At 47.5% G+C, this 19,085-nt stretch overlaps 1 protein-coding gene across 1 annotated transcript in view; it reads left to right on the top strand.

Annotated features, from left to right (window-relative positions):
• Positions 1-1,004: 1,004 nt before the first annotated feature.
• The window catches only part of GFRA1 (GDNF family receptor alpha 1), a 193,098-nt gene continuing 175,017 nt past the window's right edge, over positions 1,005-19,085 (top strand). The window contains exons 1-3 of the mRNA XM_090279561.1: positions 1,005-1,346; positions 2,150-2,443; positions 3,652-3,735. Coding sequence (XP_090135687.1) covers positions 1,307-1,346; positions 2,150-2,443; positions 3,652-3,735 — 418 coding nt within the window. The 5' untranslated portion in view covers positions 1,005-1,306. The remainder of the gene's footprint in view (positions 1,347-2,149; positions 2,444-3,651; positions 3,736-19,085) is intronic.

Below are 19,085 nucleotides of genomic sequence, written 5' to 3'. Positions count from 1 at the left end.
AACCAGCATCTGAACCCTAGGGGGCTCTGCTCGGAAACTGTCCTGGCCAACTAGATCCTCTGAGCTCTCGAAGATTACCGCATCTTCCTTCCTAGCGCAGACAAATGAGCCCGGAATGGGAAGGAGGGGGCAGGGACACCCCCTAAAATAAATAAATGAACAAACTTGTTCCTCGCTGAAGCTGGACACTGTCAGTTGAGTCCAGGTTGGTGGCATTTGGAGAGTTTTCTCATTCTGCAGATTTAGGAACCTATCGCCGCTCCACCCCCCCCACCCCCCACCCCCATATCCTCCCTTCTTGCAGGTGCCCCTTAACTTTGGGGCTGGGGGACGCGCGCACGAGACTGAACCTGCCCTGGCGCTCAGGGGCTGCAAGCCGGTGCGCTTGCCCAGGCTGGTGGCACTGATACGCCGGAGTCTGGGGTGCTGGACTAGTGTGTGCGCGGCGAGGACGTTGGGGAGGGAGCCGAGGACTTGAGGAGATTAGGGGCGCATCAGCCGGGTTTCAGTTTGAGCTGGGATGTAGGTTCCCCTTCGCCTGGCTGCCTCTGAAAGAAGGCGAGCTAGGGAGGAGGGGATTCAGCGACTGGGGGCAGCGATTGGTGGTTTGGGCGGGGAGGACTGGCCGCTGAGCTAGCGAGCAGGCGTAAGGAGGGGGCTACGAACTTCCCAGGAGAAGGGGCTCTTTCCGCGCCAGGGCTGGCAAGAGAGCTGCCGCCACCGAGACCTTCCACTCCAGGCAGCGGCCGGCTCCACTCTCAGCGCTCGGAAAGTAACGTTATTTATTTATTTGCTTGCGTTCAGCCTCTTGGGTTGGACCAGATAGACACCACCTTGGACTTCGGGAGCCCGCGTCTGACCTCTCCAGCTCCCCTCTGTGGGTGCGGGCGGCTCCGCGGAATATAGGCGCACGCACACCCCTGGCTCCCGCCCTGCGCCCAGACACGGGTGGGGGGGGGGCCCTCACCCGAGCTTGGAAAGTACTCCAAGGCGGGAGCCGAGGAGGTTAGAGGGGTAGGGGAAGCTCCAGAGCTCTGGGCCAGCATTTCAAAGCGCGCTCTCCCTTCCAGGTTGGGTCAGACCTGAACCCATAAAAGCGGAACCGCCTCCCACCCTCGTGCGCCAGCCGCCCGCGGCTGTGGCAGCAGACGGACAAGGGAGTTTCCTCTCGTACTGGATGGAGCTGAACTTTGGGCGGCCAGAGCAGCGCGACCATCCAGGGATCGCTGCATGCTGAGTTCCCTTCCCGAGACAAACAGCGGCTAAGGATTTTTTGGGGGGTGGGGACCAGCTGTGCGCCGGCACCATGTTCCTGGCTACTCTGTACTTCGCGCTGCCGCTTTTGGGTAAGTCGAGGCTGCCGCTAGATTTCTTACCTGCTGAATCTTTTCAAGGAGTCCTCGAGAAGCAGGGTGCAGTGGATGTGGGAGGGCGAAGTTTCGTTTTGGGGAAGGGGATCGTGAATTCTTAGCACAGCTCAGGCTAGGGAGGCCCGAAGCTTTTGTGCTTGGTTTTAATTTTCTGTGGTTTTTAGTGACCTAGCCTGTCGGAAATAAAGGGGTGCGAGCCCTCCATCCTGGATACCTGGCGCCCCGTGCGAATCCCGGGGAGCTCGTGGCGGTGCGGCGGGGCAGGTGGGGTGTGGGCGAACATTGGACCAGAAGACAAACTTGGAAGAGAAAACTTTTTCCCAAGTAACAGCCCCGGTGCTCCCCACCGGGCGGGCCGCGGACTGGGGCTCGCGCCCCGGCGCCTTGCGCCCAGCCGCCCGCCGCTGTCCTCTTCTGGAAGTCCCTGGGCTTCAGGCGGCCCGGGCTGAGCGAGATGCTGGAGCCCAGGGCTCCGGCTGGTCTGCCCTGCGGCTGCGGGGCTGGTACGTGGGGTGGGCTGCGTTAGCTCTCCTACCCTAGTAAGTCCGTATACCTCGGGGGCTTGGGAGGGTCGGATGTGGGAGAGCAAAGCGGCAGGAGGTCCCAGGGATGGAAAATGTGCTCCCGGTGCAATGTGTGTGTGTGTGGGGGGGGGGGGGATGGGGGGCGCTCCCTGCGCAGGTCGCCCCAGGAGTTTAGACTAGCAAGCGCCCTTCCCCGGGGTAAGAGCAGCTGGCCCCTGTCCCGCCGCGCTCACGCCCCCTCCCCTCCTCCCGCAGACGTGCTCCTGTCGGCAGAGGTGAGTGGCGGGGACCGCCTGGACTGTGTGAAAGCCAGCGACCAGTGCCTGAAGGAGCAGAGCTGCAGCACCAAGTACCGCACGCTGAGGCAGTGCGTGGCGGGCAAGGAGACCAACTTCAGCCTGACATCCGGCCTGGAGGCCAAGGACGAGTGCCGCAGCGCCATGGAGGCCCTCAAACAGAAGTCGCTCTACAACTGCCGCTGCAAGCGGGGCATGAAGAAGGAGAAGAACTGCCTGCGCATCTACTGGAGCATGTACCAGAGCCTGCAGGGTACGCGCCCACCATCCTCACTCCCCCTCCCGCCCCCCAGGCAGGCGGGGCCCCTCACTCCAGGGCTGGCTGACCTCATCTTCCACTCACATCTCCCCAGCTGCAGAAAGAGGACCTTTCATTGGCCCCCGGGGACAGCAGCAGCTGGTGTTTACTGCCCCCCCCCAGCTGCATTGTTGGGCCTGGTTGTTGGAAACTCCAAAAGGGGGTGAGGAGGGACACCCCAGGACCCAGCTGACCTCTTTGAAACCTGGTCAGAGCATCAAGTAGGAACCCATTAAAGGCCACCAGAGGAACCGCAACTGCTCTGTAAGGAGAGCGGGTGTCACAAAATAATAATACTAAGACTTGCATTGCATCTTGCCTGGTGTTTCCCTTTATTCTGTCCTTTTATCTATTCTGACATAAGATAAAGAATTAAGCATTAAAGGTCCAGCAGAATCAACTCCATCTTTGGCCCCCTCCAACCTGATCAAAGGCTGCTGTGGGAAAAACCATTCCATTTGTCACTGTAGATTAGCTGAGTCTTAAACCAGCTGGTGTGGTTCAGCTTTGGTTAACCCAGAAGTGGCTCCGTGGTGAGGGAAAGGGCCACTTGTCTTGACCATCCACTCCGATGGCAGTTTTCTGGTCTTTGCGTGACAGATGTAGCTCTTGCTTGTAAATCTAACACAAACGCCCAGTGCATTCAATTTCCACTGAGACTCACACCAAAAATTTGTAATAAACAGGATTGGCCTATCAGCCGCCACGTCCTCCAGAACCTCTAGTGAAAACCCATTTCAAAGACTGACTGTTTACTAGCCAGGGTACCTGCTTTCTGACCACATGCCATGTTTTGGGAATAAAGGAACGGGGCTTTGTTGGAGTCCCCTCTCTTCCATTGGCTTCTGGAGGCAAGCTAGGTATGTGATATTGCTAGTTTCTTCCTCTCTGATTTCATTCCTTTGCAAAAGTAGGAGAGTTTTCTGGCAAGATCAGGCTGGGTTGTTCTTCAGTGTTTTCATGGCACTCTGGGGACAGCAAGGACAACAAAGGCAGAGGGAATGGAGAACAACCGTAGCCAAAGAGGCATTTGAAATCTTTGAAAGCTTCAGCATCTTTTTGCTACACAATCATAACATAATTAGAATTCAGATTCGGTAACAAAAACTGCCTAAAATCTGTCTGTATTCCCTATCTGAGCCCAATCTTTCTTCTGTTTTTAGGAAATGATCTGCTCGAAGATTCCCCATATGAACCAGTTAACAGCAGACTGTCTGATATATTCCGGGTGGTCCCCTTCATACCAGGTAAGCAGATTTATACTTGTGCTCTGGGGCTCTTGCCTGCCTGAAATCCATTGGCTTGCATTCTCTTTGGCTCTCAGGTAGTGTATAAGAAGTTGAATGGCACAGAGTTTCTGGGAAATTAGAAATAGGATGATGATAATGAAGAGGCAGAATGCCTAGAGATGATTGTATGACTTGAGAGTAATTCTAAATGAAGTCATGTGGTGTGGTGGTTTGGAAGAGGTTGGAGGGAGGTGACTTGGTTGAATTTTTTTTTCACCTTAAGATATGATTGGCCAGCTCTTGCAAAGGGAGTGCCGGTTCTGTCTGTAGGTGGCAATCGTAGTCCCTTCTTGCTACAAGCTGCATACCGGGCCTCCCTGAAATGGGATCTCTTTGAATGATGCCACTTACTTTACGAGATGTCTGAAGATAATCTGAGGTTGCTGAAGAATGTTGGATTTACTCATTTGTCTGCCTTTGATTTAAAAGATTAAGCTCTACCATTTGATAGCAGTTCTTTTGTTTCTAATTTTTCCTGGGCAAGTGTGTGCATATGTAAGAGAATATATTACCATCCTTGTGGCCGTTTAAAAAGGAATCTTGCTTCCCAGGGTTTGTTTTGTCTCTCCTTGCAATTCTACATTTGGTTTGGATGTGAACTTAGTTTTAGAATTAAGCTTGTCATAACGTCTGCCTTTAAACAGCCACATAAATAATGAGCAGGGCAGTAATCTCTGTTAATGATCTTCAGATTCCTGACTGATGTTGTCTTTATTTGTTTCCAGGGAAGATATTTTCTCAAGTGTAGATAGCCATCGCAAATGATATGTTTCTCAGTAGTAATTAGGTATACGTGGCGGTTAAAGTAGAATTTGATTCTATGAGATGATGGTTTGTTACCGGTGAGAGTGCTCCGGTGTTCTAAATGTTATACGTTTTCCTGCAGATAGCCATAGGGCCAAGGGGGTATGTAAATACTGAGCGTCTGTGTGGGTGTGTTATGGATACATTTATTCATTCACAAACATCCATTGAGCACCTACTATGTCCCAGCCGTTGGGATTTTGGCAGTGAGCCAGGCAGACGTTGCCCTCCCTCATGGATCTTAGAGTCAGCCAGCAACGGACAATTATCAAGCTCTCATTATACTATACTAAACACTGTGTTAAAAGCCTCCCATCGTTAACTGATGTAATCATCGTCAAGTGCATCTTAGGTATTCTTATTTTCATTTTAGAGACGAGGCAGTTGAGGCAGTGTGAAGTTAAGAAACCAGTCCAAGAATCAAAAAGCTCCTGAATGGTGGAATGAGAATTTAAACCCAGATTTGTTTGCTTCCAAGACTGTGTCATGTCTGCCCCTGGCTACTCAGTGTGTGGGCCTCAGAACAGCAGTGTAGAGCCACCTGGAAGCTGGTTAGGAGAACGGAATCTCAGGCTCTGTCCTAGCCCTACTGAATCAGAGAATTGCATTTCAGGATCTCTGTGCTTCCTATGCTCATGAAGCCTGAGAAGCACTCCTCTACAATATTCTGCCTTTCTCTGGGTTCAGAGGAGAAGAGTGTGTGTGCGCCCATGCACGCATGTGCCCATGCATGTATGCATGCGTGCATATGCGTTTTGGGATAAGATATAAAGGTACAAGTTCAGTATCAGGCATTCATACAGAATCCTGAAGAATGCCCAACTTTTCCACTCCAAACTCCTACTAATGCTCTCTGTCCCCTTAGCCCAGCCAGGGCAAGTGTACGTGACCATCTGAGCCCTCACGGAAACAGGTCTTTAAGAGGTAGGATGGCATGTGACAGAGGGGGCACCAGAATGAACTTGGCCTTCCTAGTGCTTTTGGAGGGCAGTGCCTTTTAGCCTGCTGCCTGCCCTCTGATGCGTTTCTCCTCAGTCTCAGTACTGATGCCTGGGAGGATAAGGACCTTCCAAGGGCAGGGAGAGGGAAGAAGGGGGCAAGGAGGAAGGGCCATTTGGGTTTTATTTTCAAAACTGCTATGGAACTTGAGCAGACTCAAGTCCCCTCTCTGGATCTCTCTTCTCTTTGTATAATGAGGCCATTGGAGTGAGTAATGTTCAGTCCTAACAGCCCATGGTTCTGAGGGAAGATCAAGGTCACCTCCAGACCACCTCCACTGTGCTCGTCCACTTGTCTCCTCCATCCTTGGCCTTCACACGCCACTCCACGTGGCTGGGTCAGTCTCCGATACACTGGCTTGTCTGAGTTTCTTTGATGAGTACTAGGAATTCTTCTGCATGGACCAAGTTTCACGCATTCATTTTTGGGATCCCTCCCTCAGCTGGGTGTCTCCTCATAGCAAATATGACACTGAGTTTGTGAGACGTGTCCTGTGAGAACTCGGAAGTCGCGATGAATTAATCAGAACCAAGAAGGCCTTGTCTAGACCTGCATTTTCTCTCTCAAGGGTATTGCGTTTAGGTTCCAGCGCTAATGAGCTTTGACTTTTGACAGGGACTCCGTGCCTTAAGTGGGTGCAGGAAAGGCAAATGCAGCCCTGAGAGGTTTGAAGTCGCTGAATAATGCATATTATCCAGTTTGGCAGTTGTCGGGTGGAGAGGGACAGAGGAGCAGGATGATAAATGTTGCTCTGCAGAGTTTGAATCTGAGTTTCTAGAACATATCTTCTGTCCTGAAAATCTCTCTGAGGAAACCAGGACAACAGGGCCTCTCTGCCTTTTACAGATACGCTAGCAATCAGAGTTTCCATATTTGGATTTCTCTGCCCAATGTGAAGAGACTGTTTATCTACATACATTAAGTGGGAGCTGAACCCTCTCACCGAACCTGACATGTTTGACGTTCTTGAGTTTCTATTTTCTTTTGACTCCTCAAAACCCAGAGCCACCTTTGCGGTTGTTTACTTGATCATCAATTAAAAGGCCGTATTGAGGGATTGCCAGGGGCCTGGCAGGAACACCAGAGGGAATCAAAGTAAGGTCAGATCTAAAAACTGTCACCTGTTCCAAAGCCTGGGCTGCAGATGGGAAATAGCCCAGTCAGGCGAGAAGTGCGGGGGTGGAGGGACCACTCTGGTGGAAACCTGAGAGCCGAAGCTCTTTTAAGGACTCTAGGGGGTACCTTTCCTGTGGGTTGATACTGGGGAGGTTTTTAGGGGCCTTGGACATGAAGAATCAGGGATTGCACAAAAGAAAACATGAGCCAGTGCAGGAGATGGTTGGAGGAGAGGAGAGAACACAGAAAAGTGCCTTGGGGACCAAGAGGGGGCGCTCGGAGGCCCAGAGGACAGAGCCGTAGCTGGGGAGTCGCACCTGCGTCTCTGGCAGCCCGGGCTTTCAGCTCTTTACTCTCTACTCTGCCTGTATTTTCTTCTTCGCAGAAGTTCAAGAAGCAGCAAGAAGTCAATAGTGATTGGGAGGGAAGATGAACTTGGCAATGTTGTTGGACTCTCTGGAGCAGGGAGAGCAAAACAGAGAGAGATTTTTGAAGTAGGGTAGGGTGCTAAGGAAAGCGGGGAGGGAGGATAGGAGGGCCTAGATGGCAGTCAGGGAAAAAGAGGGTTCCACCGTTTGAAAGTATTGATTGAGAGGTTGGGCTTTGTAGAGAAGAGTCAAGAGATGCCTGGCCTTCTTAGAATATAGTCCAAGTCAGTGGACTTGCGAACAAGAATCAAGTGGCTAGATCATGGGGAAAGAATAATGTTAGGATTTGAACAGCCTAAGTCTGATTTGGTGAAAGACAAGGTTCTAGCCCTCTCACTGTGTTATTATTTCCTTCCAAGACCTTGGAGTGGCTTAGACCCTCCCAGCAAGCCTAAGCAACTTGAAATTGGTTCCCAAGTAACGGTTTGCTCCAGGATGAAATGCCAGTAAACTCTCTTGAGTCTGGTTCCTTCTTTTTTTTTTTTTTTCTGAATAATGCTATGACTTATTAGCCATGCTTAGCATTTCTGTTATAATGTACCATCATATTTATGTCACTATTAAAAAAAAACTTTCTTAAAGCCTTTTACCTGTTGAAAAAAGAGTCTTATAATGTCATCTAATATCCTGTTAAATCATGATGAGAGGGAAGGGTTTGTAAAATATGAGCAGCTAGGGGTGTATAGTGGTTCTTTCCTTTCCACTCGGTTCTCTAAAATGGTTAACTATGTTGTCCCATTATTAGAGAACTCCCATTCATTTCTTGTTACCTGTTCTGGCATATGGTCAGCTCCTTAGCAGGCCAGCTTGACCCCTTCACCTTCTCTCTACTCACTGGGCTATTCATTCCCCAGGCACTTCATGTGTATTCGCTTTCTCGTGCCTATGCCTCTGTTCGGGAAGTCCCTATTGGTTCTTCAGGACCAAGATAAAATTTCATCTCTGAGGGCCATGTTGCAATTCTCCCTGACAGGCACCTCCCACTCAGGACTCTCCCATGCTGCATCCTGCTCTTGCCTTTGTGATCGCTGTTAATCACAGCATATTGAGAAGACTTATTTATGCATCTGCCTCTTCCACTAGAAAGCCCAGGACCCACATAATATTATGCTGGGTGTCTTCACAGCATGGAGCACCCTTCCTGGCCCTGAGCAGGCATCCCATTAAAGACGGGTGGTTGAATATCAGAGAAGAAGGGCCTTAGAGATCTAACGTGACCTTCTGCTTTTATAGAATTGAAGCTCGGAGAGGGGAGGTGATTTGGCCAGGGCCACAGTGCTTGAGGGTAGCCTCCAAGACTTTTGCCAAACATGTCACTGCCTTAGAGCAGGCCAATGTTGACTTCCTTCTGTTCTGCATACTCTTTGGACAAACGTTATCTATTCCTAGGACCTCGGCTACCACTTCATCCATGACTCAGTCTTCCCTCCTGTTCCTGCCTCTCTTGAGCTCTAAGCCAGTACTTTCATCTGAGTCTTGGGTGTCTCCATTTGGATATATCTCACTTACTCCAAACTCAGTGCATACACAGTGGATCTCAGCACCTCTCCCCTTTTCTCCTGGTTCCCTTCTCCTTCCCAGTCTCCTGCCTTACAGAATAGCCTTACCTGCCTAAGGTATAAGCTCTAGGGTTACCTTCACCCCCTATACCATCTTCATGCCTTCAGCTAGATCCATCACCAAGTCCTGCTGATTTTACTTACTATCTTGAATTGTTGTCCTCTCTCCATTCCCTTCTTATCTCTCACTTGAACTTTGCACTGGCCTTCCTTTATTCCGTTTTTTAAAAATCTTATTGTTGTTCAGTTACAGTTGTCCCAATTTTCCCCCATTGCTCTCCTTTGCCCTGCCCACCCCCCCCACCCCGTTGTCCACGTCCATGGGTCCTTTATACACATTCCTTAACTAGACCCTTCCCTTCTTTCCCCCATTATCCCCCTGCACTGGCCTTCTTACTGGCCTCCCTGCATCTAATTTCTCCCAATCCCATCTGGGGCTTCCTCGTTGCAAGATCTTATCTTAGCACCTTGGTGACCTGGCTTCAGTCTCCTCCCCTAGATTCCTCTGTTATTTGATCTCTGTCTCACCCCAGCTACTCTGTGTGCAAACCAGCTGAGTTGACCAGATGCTGTCCCAATAGTGCTCTGGGCAGCTTCGTGCCTCCATGTCTTTGGACACACGGATGCTGGAGGAAAAACATACTCTGGAGTTCCGCCCCCCTGGCTGCATCTGAGCTCTGTCACTCAATTTGTCTGGGGCAGACCTCTGCACTAACTACACCTCAGGCTCCTTGGATGTAAAGTGTGATGTAGGTAATGCCTACCTTATAGGTTCCTGTGAAATAAAGATGCACTGTGTGAAATGCCTAGCATAAAGCCTGAAACACATTTGATCCTCGATGAATCTCAGTCATTTTTAATGCCGTACCCGGGCCATGTTTGCTGTTGACTTGCTCCTGGGTCCAAGACTGGGGCTCTCTTCAGTGACCCATACGCCCTGATCTTGGAACGATGAAGCTATGTCCTAAAAAAGAGCAATGCCAAACCTTTAGGAAGGCTATTCATAAACTTCCTATCCTCTATCTAATGGGTTCTGGAGGGAAGTTCTGTCTCTGCATAACCCAGTTTGAGCTTTAACTCTCCTTTAGGGAAGGTCTTCCTTGTTGCTGCCGAGTCCCTCCTGTTCCTTTGGGGTCCTCTCCTTCTGCTCTTTGATCGGAGGAGAGTTGGCTGCAGCCGGGGATCAGTGGGGTGGGAGCTCTTCCTGCGCTTAAGAATTCTTGTGATCAGCCTTCCCCTCTCAGCTTGACTGATTCCCATTCTTCTAACCTCTCCCCATAAATCTTCTTTCCAAGTCCCCTCATCGCAGGAAAAATTACTGCTCCCTGAGAAGGGCATGCCTTACAGCTGGGAGATGCCTCCGTCTCTGCAGGCTGTGCCGAGTACACCTCCATTCCACTTTCACAGGCCACTACTTCTGGCTTTTATTCTCTCTCCAGCTTCTCAGCAATCCATTTTTATTATAGAACAATAAGATATTATAGAAGGGTCAAAAAGGAAAATGAATTTAAATCACCTACAGCGCCAGCTCCTGAAGATCATCATATAAACATGTTGATATGAGCCTTACAGATTTTTGCTATATATTGATATATGAATGTGTATAGATATGTGATAGATATGTGCATGCATACATACATACAAATATATTTTCTTTTTCATTTAAAAAAAAAATGGATTCATAGTCTATATGTATTTTCTTATTACCTACCTGATGACCTGAAGAATCTGTGTCTTCCTGTGACACTGACCACTTCCTAAAGGCAAATTTTATTATCATGATTAACTGTCAACCTCAAGAAGTTTCATGAATAAAGTGGCAGGTCGTTGCAGTAGCTAGATCCTTATGGCGAGGGCTGGGAAGGTAGAAACAGTCAAATATTTTGCACAGAGTGACTGTGGGTTCTGTTACCAGAAGAAGGGAGATAAAACTTCAGTGAGTGACAAGTAATTGTGGGAACTAAAGATTGTTACAAGGTGCATTATAATTTATAGCCAATATATCTGTCCTCATTTCTTCTCTTTAGTCCTCTGGGTATTCCTTTCTGCCATCTCTTAATTTTCTGCTGTTGAAGCTTATTCTTTCCAAAGGCTGTCTTTTTTTTTTTTTTTCCCCCTCTGGGATCTGGTACCAAATTCTCAAGAGAAAGCACCAGATCAGGATTGTTTGGTCCAAAGGGCACTGGTCCAGGAGTCAGACTTCCAGCTTTACCCCTAACTAGCCGGATGACCTCGGGCACATGTCTATTCTTCCTGAGAGGCATCCTTTTATGAAAATGGGGCAATGGACAAGAATCATCTTTAACGTATTTTCCTTCCTTCTCTAAGGGCCTGGTTGTTTAATTTTGTATTATTCTGGGACTCACTACTTTTCTTCTAGCATTTTCTTCACACCAAAGAGACTTGCAATCTTGGCATATATAGTTTTCATATTAATAATACTCATAAAGGATGACTTATTAAATACATACTTTACTTTGAACCAGAATTTATTTATAGCATCTCATTTGAATACATGGAAGAATATAAAACAAAATAAGAAGTAAGAAAGTGGAGAAGGTGGGGACAAAGGGAAAATGAGAGTAGGAGAGAGAAAAAGGAAGCCAGGAGTGAGTCCAGCAGACAAAATGTGGGTTATAAGATTTTATTTAAACAAATTAAATATGAGGAAGTGCCGTGTTTGTTTTACAAAAGGATAAATAAAATCACCAGATTGTAGATGCAGTAGGACTTTTGGAGGTCATTCCAGGCCAACCCCCTTACTTTACTGATAACAAAACAGAGAGTTCCATAAATTTCTAGGACAGTGGAACATAAATTGTCTAGGAGAGCGATGACAAGTAAAATTAGGTGTGTGTTTGTTTGTAAATTGATATTTGAAACTCTCCACATCCTGGCATTTCCCCACCTCTTCTCAATTGTCCCTTATCTGTTTGGGACTGTGCCCCGCTCAGAATTCCCCACATTGTTTTTACACAGGTGAGAACCACAGCTGTCAGCTTAGTCATGGCGGTCATTGTCCATTGCCCTGGAATTGTTTCTAAGGGTTAATTCATAAGTCTGTGTTTGGCGACAGAAACTAGTGGCTTGAATGTTAATTTTAATATCTTTTGGTGCCTTTCAGAGTGGCCTGCAGGAAACTGAGAAATTGTTTGTTGCTTTAAGCCTCACAGCCCCAACCCTTAGATTAAAAAAAAAAAAATTAATCCTTTATCTGGAATTTTTGTTAAAGAAGCTAACCACTTCCCGTAATTTAGAGACTCAACTGGCTGGGTCAATGATGAAAACGAATGGGTGATTTGCATAAGGGGCTAATTTATTATGTCCTCTGGGCATTTCTTTCATCTCTTTCCTTTCTAATTAAGGCTATAAGAGGGCTTATCACCATATCAGAAATTAGGGGTGAAGGCAGCCATTGTTAACCTTTATTCTTATGATTTTTTTATCTCCTGTGATCTGCTAACCATTTTAATATCCAGGGACTCACATAGATAGGGCTGGGATTGTGCTTGGGGAGATTTTAGGGGTGTCCTGTTTTATGATCTTTATTCAAAGAGTAGGTTGTTGTAAAAATAAAAATGACTCAGGGTAGGTCTCCAACCACAGAGGGATTTGCAAAACCCACAGAAGGCCCCAACTACGATGCAGAATTATTTCTACAGTTGCGCCCTCTGAACATCTATATGAACATGCATACGCAGAGATATCAATATATTTGTATCGCTGCCTGCTCATGTGTGTGCGTCTTATAGTGCACACGTGCGTGTGGATGTCTATATTATTCAACATTTTGCCTCAAAAAGACCTTCCTTATCATGTGTTTCAGTTGGTTCTGGCTGTGACAAAGGCAGCTGTGTGTCAGAAACTGTGACACAGCTGAGGAAAGGCACGAGAACAAGCAATTTCTTCGAAAATCAATCGCAATTTACTCCTACTAAATTGGCCCAGGGTCCATGCCATCCACACATTAACATATGACAGACTTTTAATCATTTGGTCAAATGGCCTATTTTTGGTGAAGCCACAGTTCCCTCTGGGACCTTGCCTGTCAGTCCTCGAGCTCTGTAATCGCCAAACCTGCCCTCTTTAAAAGCGAGGGAAGTGCAGGGAGAGGAAAACCCCTGGGGGACCCTGCTGAGTACCCTGGGCAGCCTGTTCATAAGCAGTATTTCCTTTTGGTCCCCAGCCACCGCTAAAAGCTAGGAATTATCGCTTGATGTCTGAAGAGGAAACCTGAGCTCAGAGAGGTTGAGTAACTTTTCAGGGCCACACAGCTGGGAAGTGGAAGATTTCAGATTCACATCTTGTTCCTGCATCTCTAAAGTCTCTGCTCTTCCTACTGTTATATGACGAACTTTTAAACACAGACCTGGCTCTTTTATTGAGGAAATATTTGGTTCCTTCTGTCCTTCCTTAAGTCCCCATTTCTTTCTCCTTATGTTCCACCTAAACCACTATTTGACAAAGTGTCTTTGAAGTTGAAATCCACCAATATCTATTATTTTAATATTTATCCCTGCATTCTGATGCCTTCCTTATTGACAACCAAAACCCAGAACGTGCACACTATTAAACCATTCCTGCAGAACTGCAGAAATATTAACCAAAGAAGCAATTTCTGGATTGTATCTTTTTTTTTCATTTCCTTGTGAGCTGGAAGGCTTCTAAAGCAGAGCAAAATGCTTAAGGCCTTTTTTTGTCATGTTGTCATATAAATAGCATTCCACAGTGGTAAAGAAAGGAATACATAGTTCGGTTCCTCTTTAAGGTGACCTAATCCGCTATTCATTTGTCTTCCACCACGCTGCTGCTACTTCTTCCCTTCACGGCCCTCTGGATGGTCTAAGAAGTGCCATGCCGACCGATAGTTCTGGTGCCCTTTGCACATTATCATTTTGTATACAGTTAATAATGTATGAAAATAAGTATTGATTACAGTCTTTGTAGGTACAGGCCGGCAGCTTTCTTCAAGTCCATGCTTATGAAGTGTTTCATTGATCTCTAATCTCTGAGTTTCAAATAAACTCTTGAAGAAGATACCAGGAGATCAATGAATTTGGGAGAGTCCTAGATGAAACCCCATTATTTCCTTATATGCTTAGGAATGTGGCAAGTGGCATTTGAATGGGAAAAGGCGTGAGCAGGCTGAAACTCAACATATTCCTGATTGGCAATGACTAACTCTCCGTGAGACCTCAAGAGAAATAAAGCAGTAATTAAACATCTGTGAGATGCCAAGAGCTAGGTGTTTCATAGGTAATAACTTGATTCATTCATGTGAATAGTAGGTATTCTTAGCCCCACTTGTTGGCTAAGGAAACTGAGGTTCAACTAAGAACCTTCTCAAGGGGCTCACAGGTAGGAATTGGAAGAGCACATTCTAATCCAGGAAATCTGGCTCTGGAACCCATATGTGAGTGTAACAGGAGAGAGCCCATGAAAGTTAAGTGCTCAAACTGCATGAAGGATTATTAAGCACTTTACTGAGTGATGTATACACACACCACATCACATATTACATATAATATATAGGTTTCATGTATTTAGAATGAAGAGAAGAATCAGCCAATTTCTCTGTTCTCTATCAGTTTTCAGCATTCAGTGTGATGGAATAACTTTTTTGCCAAATCCATCCATCGGATACTTACTGAGAGCTATGAGTTCAGTATGAAATCTAGGTGACTCGGGGGTAAATAGGGCCTTACCATTGCCTTCTAAGAATTCTCTTTTTGGTTTAGAGATAGGCATAAACAAAATGAATTATGATGCAAAGTGGGAGGTGAATGAGGAGAACTCATTGCGAGGCTCAGATGCAGCCCCCAGGAGGGAATAATTGACTAGCTGGAGTTGTGGTCTGACAAGGCTTGCTGAAGGTGACTTGGAGCTGGGCTTTGAGGAATGCATAGGAGTTTGGTAAGTAGAGATGAGGGGAGGGCATTTCAGGTGGGCGGAGGCCACAGCATGAGCAAAGACGCTAAGTGTCCGAGGCACTAGTAATGAGCCCCTTGCTAAGGCTGGAGCGCTAGGCAGGAGCCATGGTGGGAGAAGATCTGGGCAGAGAGGCATTTCTGCCCCACTCCAGGGCTTAGCCTTTGTCTCAGCAGAACCAGGCAAGGATGTTGGTCAATTTACCTCAGTCTTACTGGAGTTTTTTAAGTTGACTCATATGAAATTGACATTTTTGTAGGTCAGCAGGGTAGACTAGCAGATATGTCATATGGTTCAACTTAATACAGTTTTGTGTCATATAAGCATACACGGAGCCCCTGGATGCTTCTAGACCAGAGATGGCCTGTTATGGATGAGTAACTTCTCATCACACAAGGTACCTTCTGGGGAAATAAAAATAAGGCGATTTGCCTCAGCTCTTGGGGGACTTAGAGCAAAGTGTGGGTTAAGTTCAAGTTCTCCTCCAGACTTACCTTCTCCTAGTCTAGGGAATGCTCAAGGCTTCAAGATGCAAAGAGAAGTGTACAAAGTCCCCTATTTAGGTACCAGCAGTGGGCAGAAGAGCAGGAGTCATGGAGGCAGCCTGCAGCTCACAGGATGGTACTGGACAGGTGGGTGGGCATGTGTATAGCAGGTGCAGGAAGCAGAGTGGTCTAGAGCTAATTATGAAGGGTCTCACTGCTAGTGGTGGGAAAAAGGCATTTTGGCGTGTGGTTAGGAGAAAGGGTGTCACGGAAAATTGCTCGTGGGGCCCCTTGGACATTGAGTGACATGGCTGGTGAGCAGTGGGAATGTGGACAGTCTTGGCTCCCCCACCTGCCTTCCTGCACTGCCCCAACCCCAACCCCAATGCTGCCCTCCATCCCGGACTCAGGATGGCCTTCCACTTTTTGACTTGGGGACAGTGGCTCAGGCAAGTGTGAGTGGATCCCCAGACCAATGCTGTCCTCCTGGCTGGGAGGGATGGCCCTACCCAACCTCTCTGTGGGCCTGATGAGTAGTGGACTCAATGTATGGGCTGGTTTCTTCATTTACTTTCTATATTCTATTTAATTCTTCTAGCTCCCCAGTTCTGCATCTCCTTTGGCGGTTTTCTCCTCCAAATTTTCAACTCGCTTCAGAACATTTCACAAGAGAGTGCCTGAATACTCACTGCAAGATTCTAAATGCAGGCAGTTGTCTTAATTGAAAGAGATGCCCGCTCACCCCAGGGCATGCGGCGAGGGAAGGCGGAGGAAGGGAGGCTGTTGGGACTGCAGCCAGTAATTACCGCAAGTCACAGAGCTGGTTCCGAGGAGTTACTGAACCTTCTCTGTAGGCCCTTTCTTGAGTCCAGGGTGTGTTTATGGCATTGTTTTAATTACATTGTGGGGGTGGGGGTGGGGAGAGAAGGGGCTGCCCTTTGTGTCTGCAGCTGATCTTGGGTAGGAACGCAGCCAGAGCCAGGCGACGCTCTCCTACATCAAGAACCACCAGGCCAACCCTGTGCATTCATTCCAGCGATTGGGGTGGGACCGGGGAAGGGCAGGTGATGAGGTCCTCATGAGCACAGGGAATCCTGAGCTAAGGAAGAATCATGGTAAAGAGCAAATCTTGGGCGTTAAACACCCCCAGATTTGAATTCCACATTGCTGCACTTACTAGCTGTGTGACTGTGGCTGAACAGTTCCTCTGTTCTAGGTCATCTGTCTGTAAATGGGGCTCATACTAGTGCCCAATTCACAAGGTTCCTGGTGGTAACACTTAGAAAGAGCACTTGAAAATGCGCAGTAAATGGTAGGTGCCAGTCTCCTCCTGTTATAAATACCCAAACTTCCTTCTTCATCCTCTCCCAGTTTATCAGCATGAAATAGGAGTAGAAGGATAATTATGTGGATGTAGGTCTCTTCTGCTGAGAGGGAGGGAGAGAGAGACCAGCATCCGTGAAGGAAGTGACAATCACCAATGCCATTCAGTCCTAAACATTGATTGCTGGTCACATTCTCTGAGAACTCGCTCCGCACCTGGCGCTGTCCTGGGGGAATGACGGAGAGCCAGGGAAAAGCAGAGTGAAAGCTGTGGAGGGAGAGGGCAGGAGAAGAGAGCAAAGGAGCTTGGATGCCAGGAAGCAAGCTCTAGAGGGAGGTGGCAGAGATTGGGGTACAGGAGGATGGGGAGTGGACTCAGGTGAGCCCAGGAACCTTGGTGGGAAAGGAAAGGGTGTTTGCCCAGCACAGAAGATTAATATTGAGTGTGCTGGCCCTGTGCTGAGCAGCTGTGAGCGTGGGAGGAACCCAGGGTTTTCCTTTGCTGATTGCTCATTCTCAAGTGTGTTGTATTAAATTTTGTTTACCAAAAAAAGAAAAACAAAACAAAACAAAAACAATAATAATAATGTTTGCAAACAAAGTAGAAACAGTCGAAGCATTGTTTTCTATTAGCAGTCTAAGGTTCACTGACTAGTGGTATTTTTTCATTCTTGCCTTCCAAATTCTAATTTTAAAAGATGAGGCATTTCATATTCAAGAGTTTTCTTTGTCTGAAATAAATTATTCATTTCTACCCAGTTTCAGAAACAATGAACATAATACTTAACGCATTACAATTAAGCGGGTGTAGCTTCGTGTAAAATTATCTTCTGCGCATTTTGATGGCAAACAGCAGTGTATCCTATATCTTGTCGCCATCCGTTCCTCATGAGCAAAACATACAGAAGTAGAGACTCAGAAATGTGTTTTCTTTCCTCTTGCGGTGAAGGAGGGGTAACTCTAGACCCGAGCCGCCTTGATTTTGACATTCCCCAGCTGCTGGTGGCCGTGTTCCTGCAGAGAAAGTGAACTTAGTGCTACTACGACATTGTGCATGGGGTCAGGTGAGGGTCAGAATTCTTGAGCTCTACCCATTCATCCAAATCCCCTTTGTCTGGGTTTGAGATTCCTCTAGAATCCTCTCTTAGAAGGACTGGGTCTGGAAATGACTTCCTTTTGGGTTTGGTGGCAGCTGCTTCTGGAATGCTGGCTGGCTGGCTGGTCGTATGTATCTTTACCAAAGATCTGGCTCTTGGAAATGCCTTTCTTGGGACCAGATTCCTCCTTAGGAAAATAGGCATAACCCGCAAGCCTCGAGATTTCCATAAAAAGTCTCTTCAGGCTTGAAGGTTTAGCTGTGATGGTCCCCAGGAACTCCAGTCCCAGCCCCAGGGTCAGTGTGGAAGCTGGCTGTGATTGCCAGAGGACAATTGTGAAAACATTAATTGTGGAATGCCTGCTGGGAGCCCAGCAGTAGGAGAGGCCTTCCTAGGTTATTTCATTGAATCCTCACAAAAGCCTTGAGTGTTGGCCCAAAATTGGATGTGGGGGGGGGGGGTACAGAACTATTCACATTTTACATAAAGGACACCAAAGCTCAGAGAAGTCTAGTGACTAGCCTAAGGCCACACAGCTAGTTGCTGGAAGATCCTGAATTCCAGCCAAGTTGGTCCAACTCTAGTGGCCTAGTTTCTTGCGTGCTGTTCTGCTTGTTGCCTTTTCGATTGTTAGGTCAAGAGCAAAGCTACCAAATGCTTTTGTTTCTCTGCCCTCTCTGATCTAAGCACTGTTTTGTATTTTAATAAGAAACAGGGACATCTTTCTAATACTAGGGAGGCTGAGGAAGAAGCCCACGGACCTGGCCAGAGGTCTTCCCATGTGCTTCCCTGCCCTTGACCTGGTGCACTTTGCTGAGGGCCTGCCCGGCTGGCGGGGTGATGGTGGCCCTCCAAGGATGTGGGCTCTCCTGTGGTCTCTGCTTCCACCTGTGCACCCATCTGGAGTTTCTGTGAGCCCCCTGCTCTGCCCAGTATTTCCTGTCTGGGGTTCAGTCTCTGCAGGCTCAATCTGGGAAGCTCTCTTTTAGATCTATCCACTCAGCTGCCTGCTAGATTGTTCCCCCAAGTTACCTTGGCTGGATGTCAGTCATGCTCTGTATCGAACTCACCTTCTCTCTTAAACCCAAGGATCCAGGAAGAGGAGTGTTAGAATCTTGGGGAGATTTTTGAGAGAGAGAGAGAGAGAGAGAGAGAGGAATATCTATTTGATTTTCCACCCATCTATGCATTCATTGGTTGATTCTTGTATATGCACAGACTAGGGATTCAATCCTCACCCTGGTGTATTGGGACAATGTTCCAACCAACTGCGCTACCTGGGAACTGGGAGGTATTTTTATCTTCTTTTGTGGGAGCTGTTAGGAGGAGTGCTGTAGTGGAAAGAATGTGGGTTTACACCCTGACTTCATTGCTCTATAATGCGGGCCACTTATCGAACTGCTGTAAGCGTCTGCTTTCTGATTTGTCAAAATTGGGCAGCCTCTCCTCCACCAGGTCGTTGTGAGGACTGGATCGGAGTGGTGAGACGATGTGTTTAACTGTGTGCCAGCTGCGTGCCAGCTGTGTGCCTTCCTTGTCACAAGCTGCAGTCCTGCCTCATGGTGACTG

This window comes from Furipterus horrens, unplaced genomic scaffold, assembly GCF_987537825.1.
Source record: "Furipterus horrens unplaced genomic scaffold, mFurHor1.1.pri manual_scaffold_5, whole genome shotgun sequence".
Lineage (NCBI taxonomy): Eukaryota > Metazoa > Chordata > Mammalia > Chiroptera > Furipteridae > Furipterus > Furipterus horrens.
Note: the sequence above shows the minus strand (reverse complement) of the source record. Positions and strands in the feature narration are given on the sequence as shown.